The following is a 26054-nucleotide window of genomic DNA, read 5'->3' on the forward strand; positions in this document are numbered from 1 at the left end:
TCTACAAAAAACCCAAGTTGTCCACCTGATACAGCGTGGCGCTACTGAACCTGATGGGAACGCACCCTATTTTATTATCGAGTTTCTCCGACAGATTATAGTCTGAATAACGTGACGTCATATCTGTTCCGTATCCGTCAACCAAAACAAACCACAGCGAGCCGAAATGAGAAAGTATAAAACGTTGGAGGGTCGGCGTGGATACGAGCTGCAAACCTCACATGTTAAATCCAGCGTGGTAAACACTACACATCCAGTAAAGGATGGAAACACTTTGGGTTTCACACATTAACAGTAAAGCAGAGCTAGACATCACGGCTAAAGCTGTAACCTAACTCTGTCACGGACAGGAAACGTTATCGTATCGCAGTAACGTGCGGTCGAGCTGGCCGTCGCTCTCATCTCCGTGGTCAAATGGGCCGACGCTACAACTGTAGAGCACCCAGATACTGACATTTATGTTCTCTGCATTCAAACGGCCCCGATGGAGCTGACCACGGATTGATAAAGAGAACAGAGCTGACGGGAGAGCTAGAGACCACCTTGGAGAAGTTAGAGGAAATAGACACGCGTGACTACGTCCGGTTTTCAAAATAAGGTGTTAACAAAGGGAACTGTATATACAAAATACATCTATGGAAGTAAGATTGATTGGATTATATTCATCACAAGTATAAAACATCAGGACTTCAGGACATCCCTGACTACAATCATGCTGAAAATCAAATATTTTTACTGGATTCATTTAGAGATTTTCCAAAGTAAAAGTCCCTAGAAGTGTATGATTAAACTTGTTCCCATGGTCTAGAGTTAAAAAAGTTAACAAAAATCACAATAAATCACAATACATATTGAATCGGTATCGTGATAGTATCGAATCAGGATGATGGGTGTATCGTCCCAGCCCTAGTTCCTCCTATTATTTATTTCTGTTAAATTCTATACTTATTTGTATTAATGTCTTTATGCTGCTGCAACAACCAACAGGGGATGTTAACGATTAATAGACGACCAAGGGCGCTTGGGGAGGAGGTGGAGGTGACCACGCTGAACCCACAGGCTAAAAGTGACGCGCCCAACGGAGACGCTCAGTGAGCAGCGTCGGGAGCTTCAGCCGTGTATCAGGCCTCCGCCATGGCTCTAGCTGGCAGCATGGACACGGAGGTTGAGAACGTTTTACAGGATACTAAGCCAACAGACTGATGGGAGGTCAACTGGATGAAGACACTTTGTTTTCATAAATACAGTAAAGTCACTGTGAATGTGCCAGTGTTTGCCAACAGGCTACTTTTCAACTGTTGTCCATCGACCTGATGTTTAAATTGGTCATTAAAATGACAAATGAAACACAACATATAACATTAGAACAGGAGAAAGCAAAACACGCTATCATCAGCTGAAAAGGATCAAATGTGTGGGTTTGAAACAGTTTTATTCTATATTATATAGAAATATTGTCCCTTCAGTTAACCTTCAAATATACGTCATTATTTAACAGGAAGTTCAGAATCAGCGTTCAGAAGAAGAATTCAGATCAGATTACTGAACCACAGTTTTCCATTTTAATCTGAACCTGCAGAAGTAGTTTGTTGACATTTCTGTTGTTCATCAGCTGAACTTCCTGAACTCTTTCAGAAAAAGTTCCATCACCTCATTAATGGTTATTTTGCTGAATCTCTTTTTCTCTGTTTATGACGATACAAACTACATCTGATTGTTTGCACTCAGTAATGTGTCTCTATTTCCTTCTGTCCTGCAGACGTCCAACAGCTGTTTGTGGTTAAAGAACATGTTATCCCTGAGCAGCAGGAGTGGAGCTCCAGTCTGGACCAGGAGGACCCAGAGCCCCCATACATTAAAGAGGAACAGGAGGAACTCTGGACCAGTCAGGAGGGAGAGCAGCTTCAAGGGCTGGAGGACGCTGATATCACCAAGTTCCCATTCACTCCTGTTCCTGTGAAGAGTGAAGATGATGAAGAGGAACATCAGTACTCACAGCTTCATCAAAGACAAACTGAACAGATGGAAACAGAAGCTGATGAAGAGGACTGTGGAGGACCAGAACCAGCCAGGAACTCAGATCCAGATAGACATCCAGAACCAGATACTGTTCACAAGACTGGAGACTCTTCTGAACCTGAGACTGATTACGGTGATCAATGGGAGGAGACCAGAGAACCTCAGTCAGGTTTAAACTCTCTGAATAATGATGAAGTTCCTGTCAGTGATTCCAGATGTAGTGCTGGTGAGAAACCATTTAGCTGCTTTGAGTGTGGGAAAGGTTATGGCTTCAGGAGAAATCTGAAAAGACACATGAGAACTCATACAGGAGAGAAACCTTTCAGCTGCTCAGTTTGTAAGAAATCTTTTACACACAGTGGATGTTTACAGAGACACATGGGAATCCACACAGGAGAGAAACCTTTCAGCTGCCCAGTTTGTGATAAAAGATTTTTGAGGTCGGCAAATCTGAAAACACACATGATATGTCATACAGGAGAGAAACCATTCAGCTGCTCTGTTTGTAAGAAATCTTTTACACAGAGTGGAAGTTTACAGAAACACATGAGAATCCACACAGGAGAGAAACCGTTCAGTTGCTCAGTTTGTGATAAGAGATTTGTGCACAAGATGCATTACAAGAACCACATGAGAACTCATACAGAAGAAGACAATGTTCAACTGTTTTGTTTGTAAGAAATCTTTTGCACAGAACGGAAGTTTCAGAGATGCAAACAATTCGCCCTTTGGTGAATGTCGTCTTTTTCACGTTAGTGTAGGTTACTCGTGGGAATCGTCCAGATCCAAAGAGTTTTTTTTTGGTGGTGGTGGTGGTGGGGGGGGGTCTCCTGAATGATTCCCACTGTGTATTTCTGTCATGCTCATATCTGCTCATATGTGTGTGAACTAGAGGTCAACCGATAATGGGGTTTTTTTCGGCAGATATTCCCCGCGAGAAAAAATCGACAATGTCGGAAATGAACAATCTTTGACTTTAATACAAACTATATAACTAACTGACATCAAACTGAAGATCAAACCAAGAGTAGGCCTAATCATAAATAAATCTGGAACTGAAGATCAAACTAACCGTAATTTATCTTTCGAAAGCAGAAGACTCGCTCCCCGTACTGTATGGCTCATTGAGCATTGTACTGAGCGGCGAGGTCACCGCAAATAATCACCGGCTGCCGTTCAAACAGCTCGTACAGGAGAAAAGACCTTTCAGCTGTTCAGTCTGTAAGAAATCTTTTACACAGAGTGGTGATTTAAAGAAAGACCTGCGAACCCATACAGAGGAGAAACCATTTAGCTGCAGCTGATGGAGAGAACTGTGGAGGACCAGAACCAGCCAGGAGCTCAGACCCAGATAGACATTTACAACCTGATGACAAGACTGGAGACTCTTCTGAACTTGAGACCGATGACCATGATGATTATAATTAATTTACATAATGTTACATGATGGTTAATTTATTTCTGTAGCTTTCTGACGTAACGTAGCTCTAATATGCGTCGACGCACGACAACGTTTTGTTAACCTTCACTTACGTTTCTTGATTTTCTCCCTGCGTTGCCTGTCCACTGTGTGTTAGCATTTTTATTGTTTCTTGGTGGAGAGTGATTTTATAAAAACATGGCAAAGGTGAATAATAGTTCTGTTTCTTTGTTGTTGAAGGCGGGAACATTCATGTATGAGCGTGCATGAGTAGAGTACCCTCACACCGCTGAAAAATAGTTCTCCGCTGAAAGTAGGGTGACCAGGTGTCCGACTTTACGAGGGACTGCACAGCATTTTCATCCCTTGTCCCACGTCCCACATATTGAGACGATGTCCCACATTTTCATTGGCTCTAGTTTTCTAAAGTCAAATCACTGCAGCACAGACGTTTTTTAAAAATCTGTCTTTTATCCAACGACTTTGAAGAAAACAGGGAAGGCTGTCATCACGGCGCTGGGTTTGCCAAACTGAGCACACGTGGGTCAAGTGCAATTTAACATTTCACCGTCTTTGCTACGCTAGAAACTACCAGAAAGAAAAGGAAGAGCAGCTACAACAAAGACTGTGAAACTACTGTACTTATACATTTTTATAAGCCGGTGGAAGGTGATTCTCAAGAGTTTTTTGTGAAATTTGCCAGTTATTTTTCAATTTCACATGACGACATGAAGCGACACAGTTCATGTGAGTCTCAAAAAGAGAGAAGAGATGTGAAGATCTTTGGATGCATTCGGGCATTAAAGCAAAGAGATGTTACAAGATAAGAGGCAGAATAGAAATGTTTATTATTTAAGTTAAATAGACATTATATCAAAAATGTAGACTACCTCACAGCCTTGGTAACGTGTCCCACATTGTCCCACATTGTCCCACATTGTCCCACAAAAACATACTCTTTGTCCCACATTTGGTTTGTTGGGATCTGGTCACCCTACCTGGAAGCGACGGTGTAATTCAAACATTGCCTACATACTTATGTTGCAGCGTTGTTCTTCAGACTTACATCCAAAAATTAATTTATACACAAATGCATTAAGAATACACTGATAGTACAATCGGTTCTGTTTCCCCTCATGCTTGAAAGCCAGTATGCGTTCTTTTAAATTAAAGGACAATGTATTGACTGTACCTGTAGTTTGAACTGTTTAAATGAATATGAACACAACCAGCTATTAGAGATTGAAAACAGTACAGTATACTATACAGTTCTGTTCGTTGAGTTTGATTTATTGATCATTAGGAGGATTTATTACTGAGAGGAGGTGCTCTGCTGAGAATCAGAGAAACTTCTAAAACTTCAGCAAAATCTTGAATCATGAGGTCATAAATTAACTCTTATCATCGTGAGGAGGCGGCTGGTGTTTATACACAGTGAGAGGGAGGAAAGGAAGACGAAGAGAGAAAGGAAGGAATCCGATAAAGGAAATGCTGATGATACATGTTTGGATTTAATATTCGTCTCCTTGTTTCAGTGAAATGTTGTCTCTGATTGGTGGACGTGAAACAAATGATTAACCTTCTGTTTTCTGAACTCCTCGACGCTCTTCGACGCTCTTCAATTGCGTTAATGCGTTAAAGAAATTAGTGGCGTTAAAAAGAATTTGCGTAAACGTGTTATTATCACGTTAACTTTAACAGCCCTGAATAATACACCAGAGAGGCAAACAGGGCTGCCTTTTATTTATCTGGGTGGGTTGCGATCATTTTGACATTTTGTACCACTTGGGCGTTTTTCCACCAACGAAAAATTCTAATAAATCTGTGATTGACAGCGAGGTCAGTGGCTCAGCTCGAGACTCAATAACTGATGATGGACAAAACTAAATATCATTTCAGTTTATTACAAGTAACTTTATTTCCTCTTCCAGTTACCATTCAGCCACAGCTCTGTGATAAAAGAAAGTTAACATCTGCTCATGTATGTGAAGACGTGAAGAAAATCATTTAGTTATATATATATATGTTAATATACTGATCGTAACATAATAAGATAAAACTTTATTAGTCCTGAGGGAAACGGCTGTGCAGTGCAGCAGCTGGGAAATAGTGCATATAAAACCAAATATAAACGACAAAGATGATCAATGCTGATGTATCAGGTTAACGGTAAGGTGCAAATTAAAAATATACACATTATAGTAATAAATATATATATACACATTAATGTTTACTGTATATATATAACTTACTTCTGTCTGATGTGACATGAACATAAACAGATCAGCCTTCCGACGACGTTCACATGAGCGTCTATAAACACACCGTGACCTCTGCAGACTCTCACGCCGTCCTGAGCAGCGTTCAGGAACACTAGACGTCCCCGCTGTCACAGTTAAATATAGAAACCATGAGAACATCACTACTTTCCCAGCATGCCCTGGAGCGAGGCAGCGACCCCCCAAGGACGCCCCCGATCAACTGGGGGTTGCATGATGGGAAGGATGTCAGGATAGTTTGACCTCCGCCGTTTAAATTTAGTTTGGGATTCGGAGATCAAACCTGAGAATCCCACCATGAGTTCAGGACAGTCGGAGCCACTTCCTGTTTCTACACCTGTTAAATAAACAACATGTGATCTTTAATCAGTCAGCAGTTCATCAGTGACAACTGTGGTGGAGTCCTTTTAGTTCACAATTCAAGTATTATTATTATACGTTAGAAGGAATCATTTAACTGTATGTAGGGCTGTCAAAGTTAGGATAATAACGCGTTAACGCAAATTCGTTTTAATGCCACTAATTTATATAACACATTAACGTTGTTTTAAAGCTAGAGTGAAGATACTGGTATCATCTGAAACTAGAAAACCTGATGAATCTATTGGTACCAACCATGTCTGGCATGGCCATTTTCAAAGGGGTCCCTTGACCTCTGACCTCAAGATATGTGAATGTGTGAGGGTTTTTGTCAAAAAAAAAAGTCTGAAAATTGTCCCAAAAATGTCCAAATCTTCCAAAAATGTCCGAAAAAACTAACAAAAAATCTTCGATAAAAAAAAGTCCAAAAAATGTCTGAAAATCTTTTCGGAAATTGCCTGAAAATTCTCCAAAATATGTAAAATAAAAGCTAAAATAAAAAAAAAAAAAAGTCCGGAAAATGTCTGAAAAATGTCCAAAAAATATCCGAATCTCCAAACTTACGCTAAATTTTAGCGAGGAAAAACTGTCATGGCCATTTTCAAAGGGGGCACTTGACCTCTGACCTCCAGATCAGTGAATGTAAATAGGTTCTATGGGTACCCACGAGTCTCCCCTTTACAGACATGCCCACTTTATGATAATCACATGCAGTTTTGGGCAAGTCATAGTCAAGTCAGCACACTGACACACTGACAGCTGTTGTTGCCTGTTGGGCTGCAGTTTGCCATGTTATGATTTGAGCATATTGTTTTATGCTAAATGCAGTACCTGTGAGGGTTTCTGGACAATATCTGTCATTGTTTTGTATTGTTAATTGATTTACAATAATAAATATATACATACATTTGCATAAAGCAGTATATTTGTCCACTCCCATGTTGATAAGAGTATTAAATACTTGACAAATCTCCCTTTAAGGTACAATTTTGAACAGATAAAAATGTGTGATTAATCGTGATTAAATATTTTAATTGATTGACGGCACTAACTCTATCCTTTGAAATCATTGTCATTATGACTCCAATATTATTAGATTATTTTATCATTTACAGTATTATAATTAATATTATTGTTAATGTTTATTATTTAAATGTCCTGTTGTTTTAGGAGGACATTTGAGAGTGAAGACGACGATGTGACGGGTGAGAGTGACATTAGCATAACTTAATTTCTTATTGTTATTATTAATAATAATAATAATAGTTTATCTCTTCAAACAGCCAGCTCGCTGTCTCCAGATGTTTTTGGTTGTTTTCACGGGATGTTCACACACACACACACACACACACACACGCACACGCACACGCACACACACGCACACACACGCACACATCTTGTTGATTCACGTCTGTTTTTCTCTTCTTTGTTGAACACGTCGTCTCTCAGATCGTTTCCCATGATGCATTTCAAAAAAACGTATTGAAACTTCTAATATCTTAAGAAGCACTTTAAACCTCGTTAGTCCTTCACTTCCTTCCTCTCATCCTGCAGTAAACCAGTCAGTGACACTGTGGACGCCTTTAATACATTGAGTATTAAAGGCATCCACATTGTATTTATTATGTTTTATATTAACTTTATACCGGCAATTTATGACCAGCAACAACAGGTGAAGTTATGTTGATTAATAAACTAATACCATTAATAAGATAAATACATTATCTGTGTAGAAAGTCCCTACAAATAAGGTTTAAAAAATGTTTAAAAAAACAGTTCCCCCTGCTTCCTGACTTTGTGCTAAGACAGGCTAGCAGTTGAAGTTGATCTTATTTTAGTTGGACATTCAAAGAGGAGACGGACGTGAGGACGTCCAGGCTGTAATCTGGTGTCAGAGCTGGATTAGATCAGATTAAAGACATTTTTTTTATGTTTCTGAGTTTTGTTCAGATGACTGTTGACCTGATGTTTTCTGAACGTCTGGATTAAAACAGATCTCAGATCAGTTCTGGAGGACTCTGTGTGGGTGTTTTGGCTTCAGATCAGCGTGATTACACTGAACCAGGACTGTAATTATCACAGATTTGGAGGTTTTATGTCTCTGAGTCAGCGGTGATTTTCAGATTAAAGGTTTTGAGTTGGTGGCGGGAGGAAGCAGCTCTCAGAGACGTCTGAAATATTGAAACCATAATATATGTGTTATTACTGCAGAGTTAAAGCTCTGCTGAACGCTGGACGTCCTGCTGTCTTCTGTTCACACCGCAACACCAGACTGCATGCTGGGACGCTATTCGCAATGCTAATGCTAGTCAGAGGGATGCTAATGGGTCTGAAGGAAGTCCAGCTGAGAGGACATGGAGGCTTATTTATTATTTATGCATTTAATCCAATGCAAACGCTTACTGATTAATTTGATTAAATTAGTTTGTTTTAGTATTTTGCATATCTTTATAATTTATCTCATATGACATAGTTCCGATTCATAAATCGAACAAGCTTTTAAATCATGAACTTAGTTGATATATATTAAAATAAAATAGATAAATAATGAACTAAGTTGATATATATTGAAATAAAATAGATAAATAATGAACTAAGTTGATATATATTGAAATAAAACAGATAAATAATTAACTTAGTTGACATATATTAAAATAAAATATATATATAATGAACTAAGTTGATATATATTGAAATAAAATAGATAAATCATGAACTTTGTTGATATATATTGAAATAAAATAGATAAATTATGAACTTTGTTGATATATATTGAAATAAAATAGATAAATTATGAACTTTGTTGATATATATTAAAATAAAATAGATAAATAATGAACTTTTTCAGTTAATAACACACAGTGATGCTGTCTGTGATTCTGCTGCTGCTGATGTTGTTTCTCACAGACTGATGGAAACTGACTCATGAAGACTCGTAAGTGTTTCACTTTAAACGTCTGACATCACTGAAATAGGAACCGACCGATGAAGTGAGTCTATTGTTTCCATCCAGCTGTGAGGCTTTGTGACTGAGGCTCACGGTAAATATCAGGGTAACACTCAACTCCACTGGTTGTTGTGATGCAGCTGCAGGGATTCCTGTCTGATGAACACAATGTGAGTTGTCGGCAGGACTCGAGCAGACAGGAAGTATAAAAATAAAAGTCCCTCTGAGGTGGAGATCTAGTGTGAAACTCTGCAGCTGTTTGAGGATCGACATGTTTGATCATCTGTTCAATATAAAAAGTCTTTAGAGATCAGATTAGTTTCTCAAACTGACGTCTGAAGCTTTAATATGTTATATTGTGGATGGACTTTGGTGCAGCAGGTTCAGGTCAACTGTCAGTGTTCCCTGAGGATTAACACCTGTAGTTGTCTGCTGTGGTTTGGTTGGTCAGGTGCTTTCCTCTCATTGGGCAGATGTGTCGGTCAAATGTACTATAATTCTATGTAATCCATGTAATCGTGAACCAGGAAGTATAGAGAGTGGTGAACGCCGTGTGAGGAGGAGGTCGGGGTGGATGGGGTGGTCTAAAAACACCAGACTTTCACCAGCAGACTGTTCATGTCCCGTGTGAAACCAGAAGTCAACGTTGATTTATTCTGTACTTAAGTCAAACAACGTATATTGCTAAGAAGTGAAAGGCAATAGTTTGTTCCGTTGCAACATCAGCACCCAGCAGCAGAGCTACGCTTCCGCCATTTTGGACTGAAAGCGACTACCGGACGCCAGTAAAACGTCCGCCTACAAAGAGACGTACAAAAGTAAAACTGCATTATTTCTATTCTATTGTCATATTCTACTGAAATGTGCTGAACAATAAGAATATTATAAATATAATACGAGTTTTCAGTCCAAAATGTCTATACTCTTTGATGTAACTGTTTATTACTGGTGTTACCCTTTCAAAATAAAAGCACTCAGCTTTATAATGTAACTAGCACAACTTTAAGAAAACACCTGGAAAACAAAACTCTATAGAAATATACTGAACCATGCCGAAGGTCATTTACAAATTACATTTACTCAAATAGTGTACTCTAAGATAATATATAAAGCCACACATTTAAACAGGATTTAAGAGTAAAATAAAACAGAAGATACAAACATGATAAACAAACATATAACATAACAATAAAATATTATAAATATAATAAGCGTTTTCAGTCCAAAATGGCGGTAGCGGCTGTTGTAAAAAAAAACACCAGAGTTTCGTCTCTTTGCTTCTAAACTCTTTGGTTGAGTTACACCACTTCTGGAGTTATTTTAACCCACACCTCCATCTTTTCCTGAACTTAACCAAGTTGTTTCCTGTGAAAGAGGAAGTTTATTTAGAAAAGACTGAAGTGTTTCCACCACAAACAAACAAAACTATTTAATTACTTACACATGTCACAATAAACTTTTCTTACTTCTGGAAGAAAACGTTTCAGTTCAGCTCTTCATGAGATAGAAATACAACAAACAGACATGAACGTAATTACGACTAGTCACAATGTAGTTGTAGATATCTCTAGTGTTAATTCAGGATAGTCAAGCTGAGCTATTAAATGTTAAAACAGCTCGCCATAGTTGATGAGGGATTATAGGGTGGCGTGGAGTGTAGACGGCTGATTTGAGGTTTTTCTAGTGTTTCTTATTCTGGAGGTTTTTAACTGAGATGTGAAATTAAATTAGTGTTTTTCTGTTTCTTTCTCTCTTTTGTCTCTTTTCTCTTTCCCTCTCTTTGTCTCTGCACATGTTTCGCAAACGGAGAACAAACTTGGCAGGAAAACCAGAACCCTCCTCCTCCTCCTCCTCCTCTTCCTCCTCCCCCTCTCCTCCCCTTTTCTCTCTGTCTCTGTCTGTTCATTCAGGTCTCAGTCCATCAGGATCATCACATCTCTCTCTGCTCTCTTTGTCTCTCTATCATTCATTCATTCATTCTTTCATTCATCCATTCATCCATTCATCCATTCATCCATTCTCTGTGTGAATCATGTCCAGTTTGGGTCTCCTGTCTGTTTATCTGAGTGGAGCTTCACTGATCCTCCTGCTGAGTGCTGGTGAGTCCAACAGCTGTTTAACTTCCTGTTCAGTGTGTGTGTGTGTGTGTGTGTGTGTGTGTGTGTGTGTGTGTGTGTGTGTTTGTGTGTGTGTGTGTTATGGTGAATTTATTTTACAGTTGTAACATGACATGTATACTTCCCCCCCGCCACCTGGCTGGCGGCCATGTTGACGCTCCTCCTCTCTGTTTCTATAGAGATTTAAACTGATCTTTATTGCTGCTCATTGTTTTTCTTTAAAAAGGTAGAAAAGAATAAATAACGATTAAAGGAGTTTGGTTGACACCACTCTCATGTGTGTGCACTAAATAGAGCTACTTACAGCATCTAGTTAGCTTAGCATAAAGACTGGAAACGGGAAAACAGCTAGCACGGTGCTGTCAAGAAATATATTTTTTATCTGTTCTAAATGTACCTTAAAGGGAGATTTGACAAGTATTTAATACTCTTATCAACATGGGAGTGGACTAATATGCTGCTTTATGCAAATGTATGCATATATTTATTATTGGAAATCAATTAACAACACAAATCAATGACAGATATTGTCCAGAAACCCTCACAGGTACTGCATTCAGCATAAAACAATATGCTCAAATCATAACATGGCAAACTGCAGCCCAACAGGCAACAGCAGCTGTCAGTGTGTCAGTGTGCTGACTTGACTATGACTTGACCCAAACTGCAGGTGATTATCATAAAGTGGGCATGTCTGTAAAGGGGAGCCTTGTGGGTACCCATAGAACCCATTTTCATTCACATATCTGCAGGTCAGAGGTCAAGGGACCCCTTTGAAAATGGCCATGCCAGTTTTTCCTCACCAAATATTAGAGTAAGTTTGGAGCGTTATTTAACCTCCTTCAAGACAAGATAGTATGACATGGTTGGTACCGATGGATTCCTTAGGTTTACTTGTTTACTATACCAGTATCGGACTTTTGTTCTGCCTTACTTTTGGAAATTTTTCGGATTTTGTTTTCACTTTTTGCGGACATTTTTCCGTACAATTTTTCAGACTTTTTATTGGATTTTTTTGGACATTTTTTGGACAGTTTTTCAAAATCTTTTCGGACATTTTCAGACTTTTTTTCAGAAATTCTTGGACTTTTTTAAAACTTTGTCAGACATCTTTCTGACATTTTTCAGACATTTCTATTGGACAAAACCCCTCACACATTCACATATATTGAGATCGGAGGTCAAGGGGCCACTTTGAAAATGGCCATGACAGGCATGGTTGTTACTAATAGATTCTTTAGGTTTTCTAGTTTCAGATGAAACAGTATCATCAATCTAGCTTTAAAACTCTCTGAACCTCTGAAGTGAAGGATAGGAGAGAAGGAAGGAAGGAAGGATAGTAGGAAAGGAAGGAAGGAGAGAAGGAAGGAAGGAGGAAGCTGTGGTGTTTTGAAGCTGAACAGATGGTTTTAGTGAAGTTTCTCTGAGGATCATGTGACTCTGCCAACAAACACCCCCTCACTGTTACTGATCCCCCCACGCTTTTATTTTCTTAATTTCCTCTTACTCTTCTCTACTTGATTCCTTTCCATCTCTCTTGTTTCCTTTCCTCCCTCCATCCTTTTTCTTTTCTACTTTCCCTTTGTTTCCTCCTTTTCTTCCCTTTACTCCTTCATCACTTTACTCCTCCATCCTTCTTCTTTTCCACTTTCCTTTTCCTTTTCCTTCCTTTTCTTTCCTCCTTTCCTTTACTTCATCTCCTTCGTTCTTTCTTTTCCTTCCTTTTCTTCTCCTACATCATTTTTCCTTTTTACTTTCTTTTGTTTACTTTCCTCTTTCCCTCCTATCTTCTCTCCTTCCTTTCCTCCTTTGTTCTTGTTCTTTTCCTCCTCCTCTCTTCTTCTCCTTCCTCCTTTTCCTCCCCCTTTGACCTTTCAATTTTGTCTCCTTCATGCTTTCTTTTCCCTTCTTTTCTCCTCCATCCTTCTTCTTTTCCACTTTCCTTTTCCTTCTTCTCCTTCTTCCTGCTTTTCTTCCTTACTTTCCTTTACTTCATCTCCTTTGTGCTTTCTTTCCTTCCTTTCTTCTCCTCCTTCTCTCCTTTTCCTGCTCTTTTTTCCTTTCCTTTCTTTTCTTTTCTTTTCTTTTCTGTCTTTCTTTTTCTTTTTGTACCTCCAGAGTTGAAACAGTCATGTGGTCTCTGGCAGTGTGTGTGTGTGTGTGTCTGTGTGTGTGTGTGTGTGTGTGTGTGTGTGTGTGTGTATGTGTGTCACCTGGTTTTCATTTCCTCCTCTCTGCAGCGTTGGAATGATTGACAGGTTGTTAGAGATGACACACTTCCTGTTTGGTAACAATCAACAGCCCGCCCCCTCAGTTCCCATCAGCCCCCTGTTGAGGTGTGTGGGTGTGTGTGCGTGTGTTTGCCTGTGTGTTTGTGTGTGTGGTTGTGGTTGTGTGGTTGTGCAGCAGTAATGTGTTAACTCTCTCAATGTGACAGACAGAATCAACATGAACTGATCCTTTAATCTCATGTTTAAGAGCTTCATGCTGACATGTAGTACACATGTTAGCGCCCAGAGGTCAAAGGTCACAGTGGGGGCGCCGACCAGATCAGATTTTACAGATTAACGCTGAGAGATTATCAGACTGACCTCATTCACTGTGTCTGTAACATACAGGAGGACGTTGTTCATTTCAAGTGTAAAAACCAGATGTTTTACTGCAACATCATGCTGCTTTAAATACTTTTACACAAGTTCTGGGGGGTACTAGTACTTCACTTAAGTCTCTCTACTTCTACTGCATTTATCTGACAGCTGTAGTTACTTACAGGGCTGTTAACGTGATAATAACACGTGTACACAACTTGTTTAGGTTGTAGCGGCTCAGTTTTAAAGCTAGAGTGAAGATACTGTTTCATCTGAAACTAGAAAACCCAAAGAATCTATTGGTGCAAACCATGTCTGGCATGGCCATTTTCAAAGGGGTCCCTTGACCTCTGAACTCCAGATCAGTGAATGTAAATGGGTTCTATGGGTACCCACGAGTCTCCCCTTTACAGACATGCCCACTTTATGATAATCACATGCAGTTTGGGGCAAGTCATAGTCAAGTCAGCACACTGACACACTGACAGCTGTTGTTGCCTGTTGGGCTGCAGTTTGCCATGTTATGATTTGAGCATATATTTTTATGCTGAATGCAGTACCTGTGAGGGTTTCTGGACAATATCTGTCATTGTTTTATGTTGTTAAATGATTTCCAATAATAAATATATACATACATTTGAATAAAGCAGCATATTTGTCCACTCCCATGTTGATAAGAGTATTAAATGCTTGATAAAGCTCCCTTTAAGGTACATTTAGAACATATAAAAAATGTGCGATTAATTGTTATTAAATATTTCAATCCCTGACAGCCCTACTTTTTATAAAAATAATCATTAGCTCATCTTTGATGGTAAAATCCTGCTTTTACATGAATGCATGAGTAATAATAATCTAATAGTACAACAGTCTGACATAGTGGTGACATGTGAACCTCCAGCTTCCGCTCAGAGTTTATGACCAGTGTCGTACTGGGAGCTGACCAGTTCACAGACTGGGGGAGGGACGTTGTGTCCTGTGATTTACCTCCTGCAGGATTTCTGCAACATAAACCCAGAAATTCTTTCTTTCCTATAAATTCTCCACAAATCGACGTGTTTAATGTTTCCTGTCTCACGTTCAGTCTGAGAGTCTGAACGCTCGACCTGTTTCACTGTTTACGTGTTTTAAAGCTCACATGAGTCCTGTTGGGAGGGAGGAACTCACAGAGTCTTCCTCACACCGACCCTCCTCCATGGCAGTGAACTGTGTTTGTTGTATACTCACCAACCTTGAGACCTCAGTAATAGAGAGGATATCTAACCCTCTAGATATAGACCCATTTTAGTCTTCTTTAGGGGGGTTCAGGAGGTCTTTAGGGGGAGATAGCAGGTCAACAGTAGATGTCACATAGAAGTGGTGTACATCATCTGAAAGCTGAGAACCTGAAGATTAATTTGAGATGCAGCTCAGCGTGTGTCAAGTTCTTCTAGTCATTAATCAGAAATAAACAATAAGGGTTTAGAACATGATGACAGAAGTATCTGATGGTCATCCCCATGCTCTATTATGTTTTATAAGTTGTTGCAGCAATTTTTGGGTTGATACCATTTGTTACACAGATTTGGTGCTAAATTTAACCATTTTTTACCACTGGAGAATTGATAACAATGATCAATAATCCCTCCAAAATACCACATTAAGACACCAAGACCTTGAGGAACACCATAGAAAAAGCCATGCTGTGATTTGGTATAAAAAATGTTTGACATGTGGCGATTTCTGCGAGAGCTGCATTTTTCGGTGATTGGATGGCGAGCACTTTTGAACACTGTTGTGTAAACTGCTCAGAAACACCATTATTGTCAATCTAGCTAGGAAAGCCATCCATCCTCTGAATGCTCTAGGTCTCTAGTTTGTGGCTGTAAAGTTTCATGAGGCTGTGATTATCCTAGAGGTCACCACAAGTCATTTTATACAGTGAGGACAATGAAATGTCTCCTACGGGGACTAACATCATCACACATGAATACAGTTGGGCTCATTGGATCCACAAGAGTCTCAGCTTTACAGTGATACCCAATTTCTGTAATTCAAGACTGTTTAGGGACCCCATGCAAAAATATTCACACAACATTTTGGAATAGGAGACAATAACACAAATAAACTGCATGTGATTATCATAAAGTGGGCATGTCTGTACAGGGGAGACTCGTGGGTACCCATAGAACCCATTTACATTCACATATCTTGAGGTCAGAGGTCAAGGGACCCCTTTGGAAATGGCCATGACAGTTTTTCCTCGCCAAAATGTAGCGCAAGTTTGGAGCGTTATTTAACCTCCTTGCCGACATGGGGAAGATGGTTGGTACCAATGGATTCTTTATGTTTTCTAGTTTCATATGATGCCAGTATCTTCATCTAGCTTTAAAACTGAACCTACTAGAGCCTCTGAAAGACAGTAAAGTCAGTCGGGATCTTCTGCAATCATGCGGGTCTCAGGGGGACTCAGGGGGCATCAATGCCGGCTCGCTGTTGGAGGTTTGAGGAAGTAGAGTTTAAAAACAGAGTTTCTATCAGACTGATGATCTGAAACACAGATGATGGATGTTGAGGGAGGAAGAAGATCTTCAGGGATCACAGAGTGTGTGTGTGTGTGTGTGTGTGTGTGTGTGTGTGTGCGCGCTGTCAGCTCTGATAACTGTGTTTTTCATGTTTCACCAGTTAAATCCTCTATGACTGTCCTCCAGCAATAAACTGTGCGTTAGTTTCCTCCTCGCTGTTTGACAGACGCTGTGATGAAGAGGAGACGCTGTTTTAACCTCCTCTGACGTCACCTCAGGGTCACACAAGTTTGTGAAATAGTCACTAAATTTAATCTATTTGATTCATGTACATAGACACCAATTTCCCTTTTTTTCATGACGCTCAGCACGACTTTCAACGACGTAATTTTCATGCGTTTTCCTACGAATGTCAAGCAATGTGTCAATTCAAGCTCCAGTCTTTTCAAAATAAAACTACTTAGTTAGGTTTAGGAAAAGATTGACATTAAATTTGACATTAGAATAGAAAATAATGTAGTTTCACTTTTGTTTTTTACTTTGTAGGCAGACTTTTTAATTGGCTTCCGGTAGTCACTTTCAGTCAAAAATGGCGGAAGCGTAGCTCTGCTGCTGATGTTGCAATGGAACTAACTATTGACTTTCACTTCTTATCAATATACGTTCTTTGCTTCCGTTGCTCCTAAAGTAGTGTTATTATGGTAGAGATGTATGAGTATCATCAGTTACTCATTCTAAGCTAACGAAAACACAATGATTCTTATTTTCAGGTGATTATACACTAAAGAAAACATAGTTATTAATGTTATATTCCATTTCTACTAACAGATCCCCTGAATGTTACACACTGTTCCTTTAACTGGTGTTTCTGTGACGACCAGTTTTCTCTGTTTTCTCTTGTTTTGACTGGTGGATTATTCACCGTCTGCTGGATTTAACCGCAACTCCTCTTCAAACAACAAGAACTCTGTTCATAATAAAGTGGAAACATGTCGAGAATCTGCTCTGAACACACCCAGACACCCACAACAAGCTCAACTTCTACTCAAGGCAGATGGAAACATCACTGTGATGTCCGCAGGGGAGGAAATGCAACAATATGACACACCTCTAATGGAATATTTTAATAAATCCTCTCACGTTTCAGCGCTCTGCGTCCAGTACATAGACAGGTCACTGTTAGCCTAGCTTAGCACGAAGACTGGAAGCAGGTGGAAACTGTTAGCCTAGCTTCATCAGAAGAGGCTTTCTGAGATGTGATGGTTGAATGTTTCAATGTGAAGGATGTTAACATGACTGTGTTGTGTTTTCAGTGTCTGAGGCTCAGTATTATGAACTCTCGCCGGCTCCAGACTACGACGACTACAACGCCACCTTCGAGTACAGCTTCTACAGTAAGGCAACATCCACACTAATACGTTTCTGTTTTAAAACCATCTCCGTCCAGAGGAGCGTTTTAGGGCCGTTTCAGATTCAATCTCCGTCCATATTACCACACCTGAAAACGCCTATCACATGACCATTCATGTACACTGGGCATGCCAGTATAAAAAGGCAAATTTGTTTTATATTTATCCTGAAAATGATCCGGGTTAAAGGTGATGTAAAGGTGCTGCTGCTGTGGTGCGTTCAGGTAACACCAGCAGCGAGGACCTGGACAAGTTCAGCGAACGGTTCATCGATGAAGAGGAAGCCGAAGAGGAGGACACAGGGGGCCAACGGGAGGAAGAGGATGTGACTGTTACCATGACAACGACTCGAGGAACTACAGAGCAGGGCGAGGTCGACGGTCGCAGCGCTGCATCACTTTCTGTTTCTCTGGTAAGAACGAGAGATTAACTGAACAATCTGAGCTCATTATACTGAACTATATTACCTTAAACCAAAGTTAAACCAAAGTTTAACCAGTAAAACCCAAGTTAAACCAAAGTTCAACCAAAGTTCAACCAGTTAAATCAAAATTAAACCAAAGTTCAACCAGTTAAATCAAAATTAAACCAAAGTTCAACCAGTTAAATCAAAGTTAAACCAAAGTTTAACCAGTTAAACCAAAATTAAACCAAAGTTCAACCAGTTAAATCAAAATTAAACCAAAGTTCAACCAGTTAAACCAAAGTTAAACCAAAGTTCAACCAGTTAAATCAAAGTTAAACCAAAGTTTAACCAGTTAAACCAAAGTTAAACCAAAGTTTAACCAGTAAAACCAAAGTTAAACCAAAGTTAAACCAAAATTTAACCAGTTAAACCAAAGTTAAACCAAAGTTTAACCAGTAAAACCAAAGTTAAACCAAAGTTAAACCAAAATTTAACCAGTTAAACCAAAGTTAAACCAAAGTTTAACCAGTAAAACCAAAGTTAAACCAGTTAAACCAAAGTTAAACCAGTTAAATCAAAATTAAACCAAAGTTCAAGTAGTTAAATCAAAGTTAAATCAAAGTTTAACCAAAGTTAAAACAAAGTTGTTAAAGCTACAGGAGCTGATGAGGATCAGAAGATGAATTCTGTTGATATTTATACTGATTATTTGTCAAAGTGAAGAAAGCAGATGGCTTCTATTAACTATGTGTGTCCATCTGCTTCCTGTAAATGTGAAGCTGATCTCTGCCAGCATCAACAAACATCGACACTCCTCATATCTCTAAATCAAACTGTTTAAACTCGGTAAACTGTTGTTGTGAGGTTTGAGCGTTCAGCCTGTTGACATACAGAATGTAAAGAAAAGAAGAAAGAAAGACAGAAACCTGATGTGTGGTTTCTGTGGTCCGTTTGTGTTCACCAGATAAAAGAATCTCAGAGTTGAGTTATTCACAGCAGAACAATAAATCACACAACAAACCATTCTTCTCCACTAAATATAATATAATATGTAATATATACAGTATAATCCACCAGAGGAACAAGTTCATGAAGAGGATCACAAACTGAAAACCATCCAGAGGATTCTTTGTCTTCTATTTCATCATGTTTGTATCTTATGTTTTATTTTAATGTGTGTCTTTATATATTTAAAGTAAAGCACACTATTTGAGTAAGTATACTTTGTAAATGACCTTCGGCATGGTTCACTATATTTCTGTAGTGTTTTGTTTTCTAGTTGTTTTTTTTAAAGTTGTGCTAGTTACATTATAAAGGTGGGTGCTTTTATTTTGAAAGGGTAACATCGGTAGTAAAAGTTACATCAAAGAGTATAGACAGCAGCCGCTGCCGCCATTTTGGACTGAAAACTCGTATTATATTTAGATATTATTATTGTTCAACACATTTCAGTAGAATATGACAATAGAATAGAAATAATTGACTTTTACTTTTGTACGGCTCTTTGTAAGCAGACGTTTTACTGGCGCTTTCAGTCCAAAATGGCGGAAGCGTAGCTCTGCTGCCGGGCGCTGACGTTGCAATGGAACGAACAGTTGACTTTCACTCCTTATCGATATACGTTCTTTGCTTCCGTTGCTTTCTAAAGTAGTGTTATTACTTCACCGTGCGTTCACAGTGTGCTGGTCACAGCATTCTCCAGGGAATATGAGTGTCATGTGATCAGCTGACGATGTGTTTTCTGTCTGTAGGAAATCAGGACACTCGTCTGGACTCTGATGATCCTGATCAGCCTGAACATGCAGCAGCTACAACACACACTGTGATGGCGGACACACACACACACTCAGCAGGTGAGTCACATGATACACGAGGTCAGAGGTCATGAGTCTGCTGTGTTGTGTGTTCATCAGGAGGCGCTGCAGCGTCACAGGTCTGATCTGATGATGTACACATTAAAAACATGCAGTTCTACTTCTTTATATTAAACATAACACCCCTTCACCTCACTTTGCGCCCAGATTATTCTCCGTTTAACTAGTAAAAGTGAAGTTTGAAACGCCCTAAATGACCTTTAGACCTAAGGATGGTTTCAATAAGACCCGATGAGTCTATAGAACATTTTATTTAGTTGTATACAAACTCTCCTGATCAGGACGCTGCGTTCAGAGTCATCATGATGGAACAGAAACCAGAGTTTCACTTCTCAGACTCTCCTGATAAAGTTAATGTCATGAAGTAATTACAGATAAATGAGCTCATTTTGTTCTCTGACACATTGAAAGGTTGATTTAGTCGTAGTAGAGCTCCTTCTTCCTCCTTTCAGATGAAATGATTCTGAATAAATCACTGTGTGACATTTAGAGTCAAATCTCAGATAAAAGCTGACGAATAAAAAGTTTTTGTTCTTTTGAAAATGATCTTTTTCTTCAAACACTAAATGTTACAACAATCAGTTCTGTGTTTAATATAGAAATATACTGAAATAAACACATTTAACTGAGTTTAATGTCTTTATGTTTTATAACATTAACACATAACAAACATATAGAAATCTTTCTCTGATATAAACGACTCCTTTCACATTGATTTAATTAAGTTCTTTTTTTTTCAAGTTAATACAAATTTGAAAATATATTTATGTTATATAATTTATTTTTTTCAAGATAATAAAACTTGAAAATATATTTATGTTATATAAATGTTTTTTTTTCCCAATTTAATATAAACTTGGAAATGTCCTTGTGTTTGCTTATAGCTGTATTATAATGTTATACACTACTTTTACATGTTTATAGACTGCTAAGTGTTTTAATTTTATGACTATTTATGTATAAACAAATAATAATTAGTCTTCTTATTATTTATGATGTTAGTGTTGTTGCTTGATCTCTAGAACATGTTGTATTCACCAAAGGAAACACTGCAGATGTTGACTTAGTATCTCATATTTACGAGATCTGGATGAATTATTATAATTCCGATAAATAAAAATTGTTTTAAAATTAAACACTGTATATATACTATATATATTACATACATATATGTGTTAAATGAAACCAGCAGCACTTTTGAATTCTTCTTGATGTTTGAAAGTAAACTAATGAAGACTTTTATTGATTTGTTGTTTTGCAGCTGATGTCGGATTAGTTGGATCCTGCAGAAACCAGCGCGGGTCACCTGATCTGAGGTGGGAGGAGTCACCCGTGTGACCTTTGACCTCTGCCGAGAGCCTCAACGTGGGTTTACAGGTGGACCTCAGCCAATCACAGAGCTTTATCAGCACCACAGTACACAGTCACAGACTCTTCTTCTTCATTCTTCTATATCTGATCACACTGTTTCACTGCTTTACCTGAGTGTATGAGACCAAACAGGACCGAGATTATACATATATATATGTACATATATATATATACATTATATATATATATGGTGGTAATCTGTATGAATATGGAAGTTCATTAATGACAAAACTGTTGAGTAAGAGCACAATAAAATCAGGCTGTAATAAAGCTGGACAAGTAATTCACAGAGAAAAATACAAGCAAATCAATTTAAAAAATAAGCCAAAGCCAAACTTGACAAATGTGAGTTTTAACAATTCCTTCTGATAAATTAATTATTTTCTATCACGTCAGTAATTCTGTTCGTGTCAGCCTACAGTACACACTCGTCTGCTGAGCGTCCAGCAGCGATTACAGCTCAACTCTCCAGATTCTAAGTAACTGGAGACTAAACTTTATATTTCTACGCCTCATAGATCATAAACCCTTTAATATAATAACGACTCGTTGAAATCGGTTGAGAAATGTAGACGTTAGAGTGCTTTTTATCCAGAAAAACGGCAACTCCACCGTTCACCAGTATCTAGGGTTACAAACCAGTCTTGCCCGGTCCAATATGGCGTCCACGTTGACGGTAACGGGCTGAAGCGTCCAATGTGGCGTCTACGTATATATGTCTATGGCAACAAACCCAGTGCATTCTGGGTTTTAAAGAGAAAGCCACCGCCCTTTCCTCTGTTTCCTCATCATGTCTACTGCCTTTCCAACGGTGAAATACTTCTTTACGTTTGGCTCGATGTTCCTGTGGTTACTCACTTCCTGCTTCTCACCTGATATATTTTTGTTATGAAAAGTACACTCTTCCAATAATACTTGTTATACTGCAGTCGGACTACAACACCTGAACCTGACACGTCATGCTTTACCTGCAGAACCAGATTTGTCGTTAATGAACTTCCATAAATCCACCTTCAGTTTATTTATGTTAAAGTGTGACGGTGCTGTTACAGTCAGGTTATATTATATATATATACGCTGAAACACACAGAAAGAAGAGAACGGGATTTCTTCTTTCTCTGTTTTTTTTATTTAATCTGTAAAAACATTTCACAGAGTTTCACTGTGAGTCAAACAGCACTAAATCAGTTTATCGTCCTGAGAGAAAGGAAGTTAAATAATGCGCTCTGCTTCTCAGTAAACCAGATTGAATCAAGTTTAAACTTCCGGCACACAAGGAGGAAGCATTTGTCCCCGTCGAATTAAAAATCGGTGGAAATATTTCTGCTTCCATCTGGTTGAATGAAGCGTTTAAAACGTTTAAAACGTTTAAAACGTTTAAAGCATTTAAAACGTTTAAAATGTTTAAAATGTGTTTCTGTAAACAGACAGAGAAGTATTTTTATGAGCACCTTCAGAGAAATAAGTTAAAGTTTTAGAATATTACATAAATTAACAGAAATTCTGTTTAATTAAAACACATTTTGGTTTGATACCAGAACATTAGAGAACTTCCAGAACAATCAGATTTTTATATGTTTGTCTTTTGCAATAAAATGTATGAAAACAAGCTTCAGCGTCAGCCCGTTTTCATTCATAGGGCGTCAAATACCGAGGTTTTGTCACGGCTGTCTGCGGTCGGTACCGCCGCACAACGCACCCTTTAGCGTCGGTAGGAGACGCACTGGGCATTCCATTGATGAGTGACGAGTTGGGATGAGAATGTGTTGTTAACACACACAGTAATACTGAATGCAATATGTTGCTGTAATGATTGTTTCTAAAAGATTCTTGATCATATTTATGGACTTATGTTATGGATAGGGCTGTCAATCAATTAAAGTATTTAATCACGATTAATCACACATTTTTTATCTGTTCTAAATGTACCTTAAAGGGAGATTTGTCAGCTATTTAATACTCTTATCAACATGGGAGTGGACAAATATTCTGCTTTATGCAAATGTTTGTATATATTTATTATTGTAAATCAATTAACAACACAAAACGATGACAGATATTGTCCAGAAACCCTCACAGGTACTGCATTTAGAATACAAAATATGCTCAAATCATAACATGGCAAACTGCAGCCCAACAGGCAACAACAGCCGACAATATTTGTCATTGTTTTGTGTTGTTAATTGATTTCCAGTAATAAATATATACATACATTTGCATAAGGCAGCATATTTGCCCACTCCCATGTTGATAAGATAATTAAACTCTTGACAGATCTCCCTTTAAGGTACATTTTGAACAGATAAAATGTGTGATTAAATACTTTAATTGATTGACAGCCCTACTTTAAATGAATAAGTAAAGTTGTGTCCTTCACAGGATGAACATGAAAGCATCATCACCTGCTCTTACTTCTGTATTAAAGAGGAACGTTGAGGAGTTTTGAGCTGCTGATATTAATCTTTATATTTCCGTGTAGAAACAGTAAATGTGACCCGTCAGAGTCGGCAGGAAGCCCTCCAGGTTCACATGTTTATTTCTGGTGTCGGTTGGCGTGTGGCGAGTTTTGATTGTGATCGGAGATGTCTGTTATCGAACACGAACGCCGTCAGTGTCACCAACTCCCAGCGGGTGTTGATGGGAGCAGAGAGGAGGAAGTGACGGACGCCTCGGGCGCCACGTTTATTTCAGTACAGGAGGAAACTGCACGACAGGAAACGACCGACTGAAACACACCAGCTGTTTCAGCATCTCACCTCCACAGGACGGCGTTTATTTCAAGTTTTTATCATCTGAACTCAGAAAGGAGACGGACATGTCGACAGTAATGAGGGTAAATCTGAAGATATGTCTTTTAATCTACACTGAACCACGGCAAAGAGTTTAGAAGCAAAGAGACGAAACTCCGGTGTTTTTTCGACAACAGCCGCCGCCGCCATTTTGGACTGAAAACTCTTATTATATTTATAATATTTTATTGTTCAACACAGGTCAATTCAGTAGAATATGACAATAGAATAGTAATAATTTAGTTTTACTGTTGTAAAACTGTTGTCTTTGGGACCAAAGAGGAACACAAAAAGGCGCAAAAGAACCACAAAGAGGCGCAAAACAACCACAAAGAGACAGAATACAATCCGCAGTAACTTATACCCAGAGGTTTTTTAAAAATAAATATTAAAAGATCTTATTTTTAAATATATATTTAAAGATAAAATTCAAATTGGCCGTGTTGGATTGCCATGAAGAAGAAGAAGACTACAACTATGCCCCTACAGCCTGTAGAGGTCATCACAGTTACCCACCTAGAGGATGAAAGGTGTAGCGCCCCCTGCAGCCTGTAGATGTCATCACAGTTACCCACCCAGAGGATGAAAGGTGTAGCGCCCCCTGCAGCCTGTAGATGTCATCACAGTTACCCACCCAGAGGATAAAAGGTGTAGCGCCTCCTACAGCCAACAGGGGTCAATATGAAACACATGGACAACCACTGTGTGAGGATGAAAGGTGTGTTTGATGTGTCATGGTGTTTACATGTGTTTGACTTCAGACGGCGACCTTCAGCGAAACTCTCTGCTGTCAGCAGATAACACGCACGCATACACACACACACAGACACACACACACACACACACACACACACACACACACACTCTCTTCATCACTGTGATGACGAACACTCCTCTGATAGATAAAAATATGACGACAGAAACAGCGGCAGATTTAGTTGTTTGATTTATTAACAACATTCATCTCAAAGAAATGAAAAGTAAAACTCATATTTTTACTTTGATCAGTCGTCACTTCAACAGAGACATTTAGGAGCATTTCTGTCTCTGATTCTCTGCTGCTAAATGATCTCTAAGTTATATTTATTACAGGATCTTCATCTTCATCTTAACAATAACATAAAGCAGATTAATTCAAGCTCTATAAAGCTTACAAATCCTACTTACGTTAGTGGTTTAACTTCTCACCTGGCTGCAGTGACGTACAGGTGTACTGTAAACAGACGCCACAACGACCACAAAGAAGCGCAAAAATTACCACAGAATGACCGCAAAAAGGCGTGAAAAGATCACAAAGAAACGCAAAACGTCCACAATGAGACGCAAAATTACCACAAAACGACCACAAAAAGGCATGAAAAGATCACAAAGAAACGCAAAACGTCCACAAAATGACCAAAAAGAGGTGCTTAATGACCACAATGGGGTGCAAAATGACCATTAAGATGCACAAAGCGACCAAAAAGAGATGCAAAACGACCACTATATGACCAAAAAGAGGCGCTAAATGACCACAGAGGTGCAAAACTACCACAAAGGGACATAAAATTAAATTCTCAGTAACTTCTCCCCAGAAGTTTTTTTTAATGTGGTTGTTTGAACTCCTGGCGGATCACTTTTCTTCTGAAGGTCACTGATGCTGAAAGGTTACAGAGACTGAAGAGGACGAGGTCGTCTTCTCTGGTTTCTCTGAATAAACAGCGTCGGTGTGATGTCAGCTTCAGCCTCGACTGTCGAGTCTCTCTTTGACGTCTCCGACTGGACATTTATCTTCAGCTGTTGTTTACACGGAGAACTGAACAGCAGATCTATGATTCAAACACTAGAACAAAGGGCAGGTCAGGGATTTAAGAACTAAAGTAAATATATTCAACATCTCTTCAGAAACAAAACCAGCTGTCACAATGTCCTCAATTTAATATTTATCTGTAGATACTAAAAATGGTCTGTTTGTTTTCTGAGGTCAGACGC

At 38.8% G+C, this 26054-nt stretch overlaps 3 protein-coding genes across 3 annotated transcripts in view; 2 read left to right on the forward strand and 1 right to left on the reverse strand.

Moving 5' to 3' along the window:
* The window catches only part of LOC119503763 (zinc finger protein 287-like), a 66811-nt gene that overhangs the window by 24793 nt on the left and 15964 nt on the right, over positions 1-26054 (reverse strand). The gene's annotated exons all lie outside the window — the stretch shown is intronic.
* The window catches only part of LOC119503753 (zinc finger and SCAN domain-containing protein 2-like), a 681462-nt gene that overhangs the window by 4585 nt on the left and 650823 nt on the right, over positions 1-26054 (forward strand). The window contains 1 exon segment of the mRNA XM_037795719.1: positions 1760-2245. Coding sequence (XP_037651647.1) covers positions 1760-2245 — 486 coding nt within the window.
* si:ch211-191i18.2 (uncharacterized protein LOC564095 homolog) lies at positions 10936-22903 on the forward strand. Its single transcript, XM_037795861.1, has 5 exons — positions 10936-11124; positions 17548-17628; positions 17868-18055; positions 19801-19902; positions 21185-22903. The coding sequence occupies exons 1-4, from the start codon at positions 11058-11060 to the stop codon at positions 19873-19875; spliced, it is 411 nt and encodes a 136-aa protein (XP_037651789.1). The 5' UTR covers positions 10936-11057; the 3' UTR covers positions 19876-19902; positions 21185-22903.

The sequence above is a fragment of the Sebastes umbrosus genome, chromosome 15 (assembly GCF_015220745.1).
Source record: "Sebastes umbrosus isolate fSebUmb1 chromosome 15, fSebUmb1.pri, whole genome shotgun sequence".
In the NCBI taxonomy this organism is placed as follows: Eukaryota; Metazoa; Chordata; class Actinopteri; order Perciformes; family Sebastidae; genus Sebastes; species Sebastes umbrosus.

What these genes read in the sequence shown, in the direction of transcription:
- si:ch211-191i18.2 (XM_037795861.1), top strand. Translation starts at nt 11,058, where the DNA reads ATGTCCAGTTTGGGTCTCCTGTCTGTTTATCTGAGTGGAGCTTCACTG. An exon ending in GATCCTCCTGCTGAGTGCTG is followed by an intron (nt 11,125 to 17,547) that starts GTGAGTCCAACA and finishes TTGTGTTTTCAG; the next exon opens with TGTCTGAGGCTCAGTATTAT. An exon ending in CATCACTTTCTGTTTCTCTG is followed by an intron (nt 18,056 to 19,800) that starts GTAAGAACGAGA and finishes TTCTGTCTGTAG; the next exon opens with GAAATCAGGACACTCGTCTG.